Source organism: Nyctibius grandis, chromosome Z (genome assembly GCF_013368605.1).
Source record: "Nyctibius grandis isolate bNycGra1 chromosome Z, bNycGra1.pri, whole genome shotgun sequence".
In the NCBI taxonomy this organism is placed as follows: domain Eukaryota; kingdom Metazoa; phylum Chordata; class Aves; order Nyctibiiformes; family Nyctibiidae; genus Nyctibius; species Nyctibius grandis.
Window position 1 is genome coordinate 62,631,265 of NC_090695.1, and position 14,541 is coordinate 62,645,805.

Genomic DNA, 14,541 nt, shown 5'->3' on the forward strand with positions numbered 1-14,541 from the left:
TGGACTGTGTGGATTCGATGGCCTGGCACATCGAAACCACAAAGGTATTGAGCCGTGGTAGACACTGGTGCACAGTGCACCCTAATGCCATCGGATCATAAAGGGGCAGAATCTATCAGCATTTCAGGAGTAACAGGAGGATCTCAAGTGTTATCTGTATTGGAGGCCGAAGTGAGCCTAACTAAAAATGAATGGAAAAAGCACCCCATTGTGACTGGCCCAGATGTTCCATGCATCCTTGGCATAGACTACCTCAAGAGAGGGTATTTTAAGGACCCAAAAGGGTATAGATGGGCCTTTGGTATAGCAGCTGTAGAGACTGAGGACATTAAACAGCTGTCTACCTTGCCTGGCCTCTCAGAAGATCCTTCTGTTGTGGGGTTGCTGAAGGTTGAAGAACAACAGGTGCCAATTGCTACTACCGCGGTGCACTGACGACAATATCGCACCAATCGAGACTCCCTGATCCCCATTCATAAACTGATTAGACAATTAGAAAATCAAGGAGTAATTGGCAAGACTCGCTCACCCTTTAATAGTCCTATATGGCCAGTGCGAAAGTCTGATGGAGAATGGAGATTAACTGTGGACTATCGTGGCCTAAATGAAGTTACGCCACCACTGAGTGCTGCTGTGCCAGACATGCTAGAACTTCAATACGAACTGGAGTCAAAGGCAGCCAAGTGGTACGCCACCATAGACGTAGCTAATGCATTTTTCTCTATTCCTTTGGCACCAAAGTGCAGGCCGCAGTTTGCTTTTACCTGGAGAGGTATCCAGTACACCTGGAATCGACTGCCCCAGGGGTGGAAACACAGTCCTACTATTTGCCACGGACTGATCCAGACTGCACTAGAAAAGGGTGGAGCTCCAGAACATTTGCAATATATTGATGACATCATTGTGTGGGGTGATACAGCAGCAGAAGTTTTTGACAAAGGAGAGAAAATCATCCAAATTCTTCTGAAAGCTGGTTTTGCCATAAAAAGGGGCAAGGTCAAGGGACCTGCCCGGGAGATCCAGTTTTTAGGGATTAAATGGCAAGATGGGCGTCGCCAGATCCCGATAGAGGTGATCAACAAAATAACAGCTATGTCCGCACCAACTAACAAAAAGGAAACACAAGCCTTCTTAGGCGTTGTGGGTTTCTGGAGAATGCATATTCCAGATTACAGCCAGATTGTACGCCCTCTTTATCAAGTGACCAGAAAGAAGAATGATTTCCAGTGGGGCCCTGAACAACAACAGGCTTTTGAACAGATTAAACAAGAGATTGTGCATGCAGTAGCCCTTGGACCAGTCCGTACGGGACAAGATGTTAAAAATGTGCTCTACACCTCAGCTGGGGACAATGGTCCTACCTGGAGCCTCTGGCAGAAAGTGCCAGGGGAGACTCGAGGTCGACCCCTAGGATTTTGGAGTCGAGGATACAAGGGCTCCGAGGCCAATTACACTCCAACTGAAAAAGAGATACTGGCAGCATATGAAGGAGTTAGAGCTGCTTCAGAGGTAATTGGTACTGAAGCACAACTTCTCCTGGCACCTCGATTACCAGTACTAGGCTGGATGTTCAAGGGTAAGGTTCCCACTACCCATCATGCAACTGATGCTATATGGAGTAAATAGATTGCATTAATTACACAGAGGGCTCGAATAGGAAACCCTAATCGCCCAGGAATCTTAGAAGTGATCATGGACTGGCCAGAAGGCAAAGACTTCGGAATGCCACCAGAAAAGGAGGTGACACGTGCTGAAGAAGCCCCACCATATAATGAATTACCAGAGGATGAGAAGCAGTATGTCCTGTTCACCGATGGATCCTGCCGTCTTGTAGGAAAGCATCGGAAGTGGAAAGCTGCTGTATGGAGTCCCATACGACGAGTCACAGAAGCCACAGAAGGACAAGGTGAATCAAGTCAATTTGCAGAGGTAAAAACCATCCAGCTGGCTTTAGACATTTAAACGAGAAAAGTGGCCAAGGCTGTATCTTTATACTGACTCATGGATGGTAGCAAATGCCTTGTGGGGGTGGTTAAAGCAGTGGAAGCGAAGCAACTGGCAGCGCAAAGGGAAACCTATTTGGGCTGCTGAACTGTGGCAAGATATTGCTACTCGGCTAGAGAAACTAGTCGTGAAGGTACGTCATGTAGATGCTCACGTACCTAAAAGTCGGGCAACTGAGGAACATCGAAACAACCAACAAGCGGATCAAGCTGCTAAAGTGTTCCAAATAGATTTGGACTGGGAACATAAAGGTGAACTATTTTTAGCTCCGTGGGCTCATGACACTTCAGGTCATCAAGGGAGAGATGCAACATACAGATGGGCTCGTGACCGAGGGGTGGACTTAACTATGGACTCTATTGCACAGGTTATCCATGATTGTGAAACATGCGCCGCAGTTAAGCAAGCCAAACGGTTAAAACCTTTGTGGTCTGGGGGGCGGTGGTTGAAATATAAATATGGGGAGGCCTGGCAAATTGACTATATCACACTCCCTCAAACCCGCCAGGGTAAACGTCATGTGCTTACCATGGTGGAGGCGACCACCGGATGGTTGGAAACATACTCTGTGCCCCATGCCACTCCCCAGAACACTATTCTGGGCCTTGAAAAGCAAATCTTATGGCGACACGGCACGCCAGAGAGAATTGAGTCGGACAATGGGACTCGTTTCAAAAACAGTCTCATAGACAACTGGGCCAAAGAGCATGGCATCGAATGGGTATATCACATCCCCTATCATGCACCAGCCTCTGGGAAAGTTGAACGGTATAATGGGCTGTTAAAAACTACCCTGAAAGCAATGGGGGGTGGAACCTTTAAAAACTGGGATAAACATCTGGCACAAGCTACCTGGTTAGTTAACACCAGGGGATCTATCAATCGAGCTGGCCCTGCTCAGTCAGACCTTCTACATACAGTAGAAGGGGATAAAGTCCCTGTGGTGCATGAAAGGAATCTATTGGGAAAAACTGTCTGGATTCTTCCTGCAACGGGCAAAGGTAAACCCATTCGTGGGATTGCTTTTGCTCAGGGACCTGGATGTACTTGGTGGGTGATGTTGCAAGATGGTGAAGTCCGATGTGTCCCTGAAGGTGATCTGATTATGGGTGAGACTACTTAATTCTGAACTGTATGTTGTTGCTGCATAAGTGTCTTTCAGGTTAAGACAGTGGTGATGAGACTGGAGCTAGCTTCATCAAGTGGCGTCCAGTAACCTCCTCGAGTCTGACATCTTTAACCTGCAACCCGTGGGCACGAACCATGACGAAAGAGAGACTGCTAGCCAGAGAGACTGCTGAGAGACTGCTAGCCAGATGGAAACCCACAATCCTGAACCAAGTGAACTTAATGAACTTTTTGTATAGAGAAGAATCATAAACTAGTGATATGTGTATATATATTTGAAAATGAAAAGGTAGTGGTGATCTGAGTATGACGTGAATGGTATGGAATAAGGGGTGGAATGTCCTGGTTTGTCCCAAACCAGGCCAATTAGTCTTAGAGAAACCAAGGTCACTGCTAAATTCCTCACTGCTTATGAGTGAAGAGCCGAAGGGGGCTCGCACCTGCAGGGAGGAGCAGACAGGGCAGGTGACCCAAGATTGACCAACGAGGTATTCCATCCCATACATGTCATTCTCACTTTCCTATTTATCACTAACCCACTGCCTCCTGGAGGTGGGGCCCAGGAGGGAGGGGCCCTCGTGTCTTCCACTGATTGGTACCAGCTTTGCCAATTTTCCAGTTAAAAGCCTGCAGGTGTGATGGCAGGGGGAGCTACTGCATTTTCCCCTCTGCCTGTGCTGGGGGGGAGCTACTGCATTTTCCCGTCTGCCCGTGCTGGGGGGAGCAAGTCTGCCTGAGGAATTTTAAGCTCTCGATCTTGGTTTTGTATATATTTGTATATATTTGATTATTTCTATTATTCTTATTATACTCTTTTTCATTACTATAGTTTATTAAAACTGTTTTAACTTTCCAACCCGTAAGTCTCTCTCCCTTTTCCCTTTCCCTTAGGGTGGGGGGGCGGGGGGGAAAGAGGGTTAACAGAGAGCGTCTGCCACAGGTTTAATAACCGGCCCAGCTTTAAACCGTGACAAAACCTGGTCACTGACATGAAAAGCAGCATGATGTTGTTAAGATAAGCAGATTGGCATTCTCATTCAGCTGAACACAACAGTTTTAGTCACAAGAAGATTTAGAATGAGTATGTGTTTTATGGCTTTGTTCCCTCATACAAATAATTATTTAATTTATTTGCTTCACGTTCTGGGGAAAAATCAGGAAATAAAAATGCCAGTCTAGAATAAGAAAATTAGGAAGGTATAAATATTGTCAAGAAGTCAGGTATGTTTGTAATGCTACTAATATAAATACGGTTGAGCTTGCTGGTTAAAAGTAAGAAGTTTTAACTAAAAAATATTATACAATTCTCCAGGTAGGAGGATTTTGTTCTTATAACTGCATTCAGAAGATCTGTCTGAAGTCTCAAATTTTAGTTACGTAGAATTTAAAATATTTTTGAATGCTTGTATGTATTACATTAATATACATTAGATTTCTTTTATGTACCACGTAACTGAAAGAATAAGGTTTCTTTAGTCTGAAGAGTATGGAATAACTAATTCTAACCTAAAGTAACTGAGCATTTTCATGCTTTTTGATAAAGCAAGAGCATAGTGTTGCGCCTAAAATCATTGAGTGGTAAACTTAGTTAAAAGAAACAAGTATCTTGCATGATCTGTAGTCAGCTGTCTGTAAAGGCGGAAGAAAAAACGCGACTCTGTAGATCACTTCTTGCTGTAAGTGGTTCATTGGCAACATAGGCTTATTGCCTTTCCTCTTTAGTGTGATGGGTTTTGGAATAGCTTTGAAGTGTAGCTAGAATCTCCATAGATTACGCTTCCAGTTAACAGCTTTAGTTCAGTCTTCAAATGAACGGTAGCTTTGCTAGAATAGGTGAGAAAACTTTCTGAACCATTAAAGTTTTTGAAATCTTTGACAGTTCTCACTGTTCATCATCAGGACTCAGCCTGAAGTTTATGTGTGTATGTGAGAATATATAAGAAGCAAGAAGACATCCCCAACTCAAAATAATGGGTACCAGAGTAGTAGGCCAAGAAGCTCTTCAACGTGAGTCTGCGTTTTGCACAGAAATTCTGTGCTGAACCTGAAGAAACTCGTTAATAAGATCTTAACTGGAGTGGACTTGTTGCTAGATTTTTTTTTTTAAATTCTACATAGTCTTCATAGTGTTGTAAAAGAAATAGGTAGACTTAGATGTATGCATCTTAGATAAGCACCCACTACATGATCTCTTTCGTGTAGATCCCATACCTTTCTTAGTTACATTGAAGTCACTGACTCTTGCCTGAAAAGAGATCTAGTGTGATACCCCTTTATGTTAAAGGAGTCCATGTGTATAGTAAATGCTTTTGGCCCTTTGTTGGCTCTATATAATTTGATAGCGTGCTAACCATGGAGTTTCTCCATGTTTCCACCTATTTGAATTGACTTAACATCAGATTAAATAACAGACAAGGTTACAAACTGGCTTACGTATCTTTATGTATACAGAACAAATAGGCAATACTGTATTAAAACAGCCAGTTGCCATAAATGGCCATCTAAATAGATGGCTGAAAATTTGGTTATGGAAGAAAGAATTGATTCTTTTATGATTTTAGAGACCTTACACAGGAAAAAAAAATTGAGTTCTCTTTAAGAGAAGCTTTATGCATGGCTTTGTGTTTTTGTTACAGGTCTTCCAAAAGCCGCAGTCATCAGTCACATGCAGGTTCTTAAAGGAGCTGCTGGACTTTGGGCTTTTGGTGCTACTGCAGAAGACATCATTTATGTTACTCTGCCTCTTTATCACAGTGCAGCATCTCTTCTTGGCATTGGTGGATGCATTGAATTGGGTAGGGCTTGTTTCATTTAACTGTGTTGTTAATAGAGAATTAATTATTATAAAATCGTATAAAACACACTTAGGTTCACCGCCATTAGGGAAACTAATGCTTTGCTGAAATCAAATGAATAGTCTTTTCGGAATAGCTTTATATTTATGTATTTTGGGGTTGGGGGGGTGTTGTAATAGTAGGATCTCTTACAAGCTATCTTTGTGGTACTGGAGAAGAATTAGTTATAGTCATTTGTGTCACAAATGTTTTTACTTTCTTTTATATTTACGTAAAAAGGAATTTAAGGACATACGTGATATTTTGGCAGTGTGTATAGTGCATTAGTATATGTACAGACTAAGCATTATATGGTGGAATAGAACTCAAATGTATTTTGGTGAACTTAAAAAGACTGACAAATACATTTATAGTAAACATTCAGCTTTGTCATATATACTTAGATCATATATAACTTTTTTTTTCCATTTAATTTGTGTACTGTTTTGGCATGGACAATAAAATACATACTTTTCTGAGACAATGTAGGTGTCCTCAATGACTCTCTTATAAAAGATGTATTTGGAATTTGATGGCAAATATTTCCTGTTTCCTGAAGCATCAAGGACAAGTCAGAGCAAGGGAGACATAATTGGATTATGGATTAATTCTGTCTGAATCTGCATTGATGAATACATTATCTGTTGAAACATGAGGTTTCAGTGATACCCAAATGATTTGCTAATTCAGGCTGACTATTCTGGATATTTTCAGTTGACCTCTTCTGAATAATGTTAGAACACCAACACAGAGAAGCTGTCGTCTTGCTTTTTACCTCTTATCTATTGGTTTACTGTCTCACCAAGGAGGAGACTGGGTTCATCTCCCTTCTTTGTCTACCAGGTTTGAACACGTCTACTATTAAAATGACTTAAATACCATATAGTTCTCTGAATGAGGCTGCTCTTAGTTCTTCTTATGTTCTGTTTTGTAGAAATAGTGAACATAGCTACCTAAGCTGCCATATAGAGAAAATGATTCATTTCCTTTTCTACTGTTTCCATAAAGGTGCAACCTGTGTGTTAAAAAAGAAGTTCTCAGCTAGTCAGTTTTGGAGTGACTGCAAAAGGTACAACGTGACTGTCATCCAATACATTGGAGAACTTTGCCGTTACCTTTGCAGCCAGCCAGTGGTAAGTGAAACCAAAATGATGGCTATTCATCTGCAAGTGATATGTACATTTAGTGTTCTTAATATGATTATGCTAAAAGGGAAATAAAACTGTACTGAGCCTGTCCCTCTGCCCTTCTTTTTGTGTGAGGTTCTTCAAATATTTGGTGATCTGTAGACTGTAAAAAAACAAATGGCTTAAATCAGGAAGATGTTCAAGATTAAAAGAAAAGATTTTAAGACTAAAAATTGATTCCGTATCATTTGGTGAAAAAATTTTATTTCACAGAGTTTCACAATGTGAGTTCAGAAAACAAGGATTACTGTTCAATGTCTTTTCAGAAATTGCAAAACTTTGTTTCTTGGCACATAAGTATATCAGAGGTCTCAAGTTTTGTAGGTCATGTTTTAGCACTGTTTTGGCTTGTGGAATGTGCTGGTTTTGAGACCATCTAAACCATATTTTAAACCTTGGAAGGGGGTTGGTCTAGGTTAACGGCTCAAAGGAAGAATGCCTTTTGTTCCAATTAGAAAGCTATTCCAGACAACAAAGCTAGTTTTGCTAAAGTGACATTCCTCTCTGAACTGTGTTAGCCCTAACTTGAAAATACTTCTTCTCCCTTGGCAGTCAGTGGTGTGATAGTCTATCAACATGGTGTCAAGTATGAAGTATGCTGAACCTGTTGTAATTACTAAGTATAACTGTCTCAGGTTAACTGAATTAACTCGATCTGTCTGGTTTATGGTATGTTTCTGTATCTGCCCACTGACAGTAGAGAGACCCCAAGATGTTTAGGCTAAGCTAAATGCTTAAAATTCATTGTAGTTAATTCAAGATGTATAGAGTAATATAGATGGAATGGATATAATCTATTGCATAGCAAACCCAAATGACTTTCTGTCCTCAAATGCTTGTGCTAAATGTGTCAAAATGAATATGAAACAAACATTCATAGCCCAGCATAAACTAAAATTCATCTTGCTATTGCTGGCACCTTCCATCCGTTTATAAGCTACAGGTTGTCCTATTGTGTTTCAATAATAAATCCTAAATGTTAAATCATACATTATCTTACCTGGTTAAGCATTTTAATAAATTACTTTACACAGTTACTTATGATCATAAACAGCTTTTATTTTGAATACTAAACAAAAATAAATACAGCTTCCAAGTACCTGTATAACATTAAGCAAAAAGTACTGTATCCTCTTTTAATTTAACAAAATATTTAGGAGAACGCAAAGAGATTTGTGAAAAAGTACAGAAGTTGGATGCAATGCAACTGTTATCTCTTTGAACATTCTCTCTTTGCCTCTATCATAATTTTATTTTGTGATTTCAAAAAAAAAATCAGTGATTTATTTCTTTTTCAGTGAATTTTATTGAAATGACTTATGTCTTAGGAAGTGGTGCCAATACTTCAAATTAATTAATCTGAAAATTCTTTTCTAATCCCAGTCCTCATTTTATGATTTTCCAGAATAACCTTCTTCTTAAGCAGTGTTCTAATAATTCAAGAGAATGCAAATCAGTCTTGTTTTCCAGCAGAATAACAATTTGCATTAATATCTCAAGCTGCTGACCAAAGAATGGAAAAGGTCAGTGTTTGTAAGACACTGGATTTCTTTTTCTCCTGAAAATTTTCAAAAGTATGTTTGAGTAACGTAGCGGTGGATCATAGATCCTGCAGCACTATGCCTGCATGCCTCAGAAAAGAGAATGTTCTTGATTTAAGGAGGATGTGGCTGATGTCCCAGTGACCGCCACTGGCTGTGATGCGAAACCAGAATAGTGATACGTATCTCTCTCTGTTTCTTTTTTTTTGGTGTTTTTTTTTTTTATTTTTGTTTGTTTTTTAACTTTCCAACACTTCCCAACTTCTGCTGTATTTGCAGCCCCAGATATTAATTGTTGCCCTTTTCTGTCCTTTAACTGTACAGTTAGAGCATGGAGTTTTGTTTTACCCGTTTTATCCTGTTCGGTATCTTAAAGCAAGAATGATAGATTGATGCACTTCATTTTCTAAAACAAACACTTTCATTTTTAGATCCTTACCAAGCCATCGTAAAGTTAAAGGAGTTTTACATTTTGCAAATAAAGTTATTTATACCATCATTAACTATTTATATGCTATATACTGTATTTATACCATTATTAAATATTCATTAACTATGTAACTATTCTATTTATTGATTTATGTGCGTACTTTCTAGGAGCTGACATGTCTAAACTCTGCTCTGTGAAACTATGGGGTTTTCTTGGTTTTGTTTTTGTGTTTTTTTGCTAGCTGGGTAAAGAGAAAACTAATGTACCTTATCAAGAAAAATTAAACATAAAATGAATCAGTTTAACAGCTAGGTACTTGAAGAAAAATAGTAACTATTTGTAATGTTAAAACTGTAAGAGAAACATGTTCACACAAATAAATGGAAGGATTTTAAATATGTCATGCAATCCATTATTATTTTTCAAGTAGGTGAAATAATTTGCCAGGTTGTTATTTCTCTTTAAGTTTCATTAACTTAGAAGTACTATATATACCGGCAACATGAGAAAGATATGGCTAATACAAGTTTTAAAGCTCTGTGAAGATACTATGTAGGCAGTGTTCTCAAGGTTACAGTACTATAAAGCCCTTCTACTGAACATAGATTAAAACCATAGCAATTATCTTAAGTGCTTTGTTTTTTTAACACTAAACTTGAAATAAATGCTATATTTTTAATAGTTGGAGGCCACAGTGTGGCCTCTTATTTCATAGATTGAACAGAACTTTCGGCAAGTCTCTGTGGTAGCATATAGACTCTTGGCTTAGCTTTCCTTATTAGTTCTGTCGTGTTTGATCTTTCTGCCTACAACTCACATCTGCAACATCTCTTGAAGACTCTTTCATGGTAGAATTTTTCTGAAACCTGTTCTGTATCCAGTTTGGTTTAGTAACCTGTTGTATGGAAAGAACATTTGTTAGAAAAGGAAGTTGTCTTTTTTCCTTAAGTATGAGTACAAAGACCTTGCATTATGTGGCACTCATAGATTTTGCTGGGTTCCTAAATAAGTGAGTAATCCTCATGCCTGCCCTCTTCCAAGCTCTCTTTCTGCAGTCTTTTGATCATAGTGAAAGTACAAGAGCGAGCGTTGACGGCTAGTAGCCATCAGTAGCTACAAAATGGATCCTGCTCTTAAGATACTAGCATGACTACTCCAGTGAAGGAGAATATTCATCTTGCTGGCTGACACTGCTCAAAGTCTCTATTAAGAGTGATCTACGAAATTTCAGAAGTGTGGCATAGCATAGCTCCCTATTTCCTCTCTGAGCAAAGGCCTTGGAAATATTTCTCTGTTCATCTGTGGATATATTTTCCTTAGAGGGTTGCAACACATTTAAAATTTAACATTTAAAGTGTATGCAAAATCTTCCTAATGCACTTGCAGATTTATTTCAAATTTGAAGTAATGAGCTATTTAAATAATACATTGTGTCCTGAAGCTTTTGGAAAGCTATGAATGGTAATGCAGCATCTCTGCTGATTTTCTGTAAAGGAGACCTGAATCGTGAAGTGGTTTACAAACAGAGGCTAGAAATCAGTTTTCTTGACCATTATGTCCTGTATTCTTCTCTCATAAGCTGTCATACATTATGACATTAATTTTATGATTTATGAATTGCATGAATGTGATAAGCTCTCTATTAAAACCAGAGTTCACTTCTACTTGTATTCAAAGTCTGTTTCACAATTAATTATATCATTGCTTAGAAATTTTCTTTCAATATCCTTCCTGTTTTATGTCCATTGTTATCCTTTGGCATCAGTAACATTTCCTATTTCCTTGGGGTTCCCACAGGTGTATAAGACCATGTATATCAGCTTTCACACTTTACTTTGTTAAGCTGAAGCAAGCCAATCTCCCTACTGGATCCAGTTTGGCCAAGGTTTCTTTGGCTGGGATTAAGGTCTCTGAAGTGACTTTAGAAAAAATATTTAAGGATTTATTTTATTAAAACTCTTCTGTGTTAGAACAATAGTAATTTAAAACGAGAAAACAAGGAAGTCAGTGCTGCTGGGATATGCAAACGGAATGAACACTTATTTCCTTGCTGTTTACTCAAGTGTTGTGTGAAGGGGTATAAGAATGGGGTTTGTATGTGTTGGATAGCACTGTCTCCCAGCTAGAAACAGGTTTCCTTGAAAGAAGTGAATTTGATAGTTGGGTAAGAATGGAAAAAAGAGTCAGCAGACACTTGTCTACAATGCAGGTTTTACTTGACATCACATTTTATTCTCCATTAAACTTTAGTTCAATTTATGTTCAGTACTGGAAATTGTTCCTTCTCTTATCATTAAAATGTGAAGTGGAAATTTGTCAAGCCCCTTGCAGGTTTTCAGCGTAAACATTTTATTAAATACCCCAAACCAGTAATGTGTCACAGTTACAGACAGCCACATCGGTACCTTCCAGTTGAAATCTCTGAATAATCTGTATATGTCATTACAATTCTTTTTATTCGGGGGAATTTTGCAATTTATTTATTCTTCTGGTAACCTGTGTTTTTTTAAAAAAATCTGTAACCATTTGTATATGTTGTAAGCAGACATCATTCTTAATCCAAGTTGTTACTGATTTACTACAGTATTAACAGTGCCTAAAAGGAGAATTGAACACCGTTTGTACATGCAGATAGAGAAAATAGAATTTTTAGATTAAGAACGTATTCAGCACACCTGATATGAGTTTAGAAAAGGACCTGGGATTTGGAAGCTTGTATGTTTGCCCTCCAGACTATATCAGTTGATCTAATAAAAAATATACTGTATATCACAACAAACTTTTTCTGTGCTTTGAACTGTCATGACTCCAACAACAGTATTATTTTTTAAAAGTGTGTTTAAAAGCAGATTATAATCCCATCCATTTTGGCTACTGCCTTCTGATATATAAATGTGCTGGCATACCTCTTCTGGACTCTTCACATGATGATTATGTGTCTCTTTTCTCATTCTTTCCACTAATAATGGTAAAGGTTTTCAGGTTTTCTTCCTGAAAAAGTCTCCTGTAATGTTTCATAGAGTTCCTCTGGCCTTAGGAAGCATTGGGTTTCCATACCCAAAACAGCACTGAAGGCTAGTTGTGATGTCAGCTACTGGTTGTAACATGGTGGCTCAAGACTTTCCTGAGTCTTTTAAGAGGTCATATAACTTGACCAATTTCCTTCCTTCTAGCTTCTTTTCCTAGATACTCATCTTTTGGATTAAGATACTGGAGTCATGCAGAAAATGTCCCAATAGTGAAGCCTAGAAATCACAATCATACTTTTACAAAGGGAAGCTTCATATTGCTCACAGAATAATACATGCGATATAAAGTGCAAGAAGTAATCTCCACGTGCTTTAGTTCTCTGAATTGACCTTTGGAAAGTTTTGTGTAATTTGTTTTGAGTTGTGGGCTCCTGGGGCAATCACCAAAAATACAATGATCTACTTTGTATTACTGGGTGGAACACAGACAAAAGTGACTTTTTTTTTGTTCGTAGATATTTTCTGAGAAAATAGAAGTACAGCTAAAGAAAACATTTCCTATTAAAAGAGCTAAAGGAAGAAAACTCCTGTTAGAATCTAATCCTATTAGATTATCAAGGAGATTCATTAATGAAAGCATGGTGAGAGTGAGCTATTCTAAATAGCGAACAACCAGTTCCTGAGCTGGAAGGATGTATCCTGTTCCCAAAATTCCCGTTCCTTTCTTATAGTGCATTTCTTTAGTACTCTTCCTGTTTTCTTTTACTTGTATTTTTAGATTTGGGTATGTTTTTTGCTCAAAAGATCTAGCTGCACTTTATAATTAGCCATTACTGAAAAGAGAATGTAAGCATGCACCTTGAAGAATTTATTACATTTGTCATCATAATGGCAGTTGGATATCTCTCATCTCATCGTCTCTCTACCTGATGCCCCTCTCATCGTCTCTCTACCTGATGCCCCTTTTTTCAGGCCTAATGTGTCAATAGACAACTGGTGAACATGTTGTTATGTGCCTTCCTTGTAAATACATGAACATAAATCCTGTGTGGTCTGTCCATCATATTTTATATTTAGCAGATGTTTGCATTTCTCAGGCCCTGAGATTGCTTTTACTGTCATCAAGGCCATAATACAGGAAATATTTCATGCCTTCTTTGCTTGAAGTTGCCTTTCCTTCTCTCCATTTGGCTTTTCCTGCTGCAGAAAGGGTAAAAGTAGGACAATAAACCTGTTTTCCCGTATTCTTTTAAAGCAACTGCTAAGTACATTTTTATATAGCTGCAGTCATGAATCCTTCCCATACCAATTAATATACTGTTGATGGTACTTTAAAAGGCATTTCTTTTATCAACAACTTAATCATGTAGATAGTCCACATAGTTTACAAAGAACACTTAAGGAGGAAAGACTGGCAGATGAAAAATCCCAGGTATGTGGTATCTAGTGTAATAAGGCAGATCTTGACTTGTCAATTAATTACTGTACAAATGAAACATGCACTCAAAACGGAGAAATAGTGTGTCAGAAACTGATTTATAGTATTTGATGCAGATGTTTGGTATAAGGTTCAAAGATCTTAGCAGAATGAACTGAAGAAAAGTCCAGGTGTAAGGTAAGAACAGTTCTTGCTTATTAATGCTTCAAAAAGGCATTGAAAAAAATGTTTCATCTTTACTGTTAGAAATAAGTGGATATAGACTGAATCCCCATTTTATTTCCGAATCACTCTTGTAAGAGAAGAAAATCACAGTGCAGGAAAATAAATAGACATTTTTAAAAACCTTGGAAAGATGTTCTAACATTCTATTATTCTAAAATCTGTCTTCCTGATTATTAGAACTATTAATCACATTCAGAAACACAAAGCATGAGCAAATTATCACAAGACACACATTATTTAAACTTACTTGTGATAGTTGACCAGGGCAAGGCACCGAGTCCTTCGTAAATGAGATATTGTGAGGAAACAGCTTTTAGCGAAGGAAGTGTTAGCTAGGTACTATGCTGTTGCAGCAGGCTAAGAATACACATGCAGACAATTGCTGCATACCAGCTGTTGCACGGTAACTGCCTGATGTGCCACAGCTTGTTCATGTGTCAAGAATGGCACAGGGATAGCAGAGCTTATCTCCCAGAAGAGATGTGTACTAGGTGACTCCTTGGAATTTCTCCTACTCCTATAATTCTGTCTACTGTTCTGAAGGGAAGCTAGTTGATGAAATGCCATCTGAATGTGGCAGAAATTCAAAGCATGACTGTTCGGTGCCAGAGTCTGTTTAAAGCGTTAAGTTCCTGCATATTTAATTTATTTAGATTTTCATGCATTAGGACACCCTAAGTATGCATCACTTAACCATGTTTCTAGAATTTGTTGGAATTATCATCCCTTTTCCTTCTTTTATTTGTTGCGTTTATTTTACCACGTAAGTTTTCAGCCACAGTGCC

The 14,541-nt window shown here is 38.4% G+C and overlaps 1 protein-coding gene across 1 annotated transcript in view; it reads left to right on the plus strand.

Moving 5' to 3' along the window:
* The window catches only part of SLC27A6 (solute carrier family 27 member 6), a 47,860-nt gene that overhangs the window by 13,074 nt on the left and 20,245 nt on the right, over window positions 1-14,541 (plus strand). Inside the window, exons 3-4 of the mRNA XM_068422945.1 lie at window positions 5,769-5,927; window positions 6,975-7,099. Coding sequence (XP_068279046.1) covers window positions 5,769-5,927; window positions 6,975-7,099 — 284 coding nt within the window. The remainder of the gene's footprint in view (window positions 1-5,768; window positions 5,928-6,974; window positions 7,100-14,541) is intronic.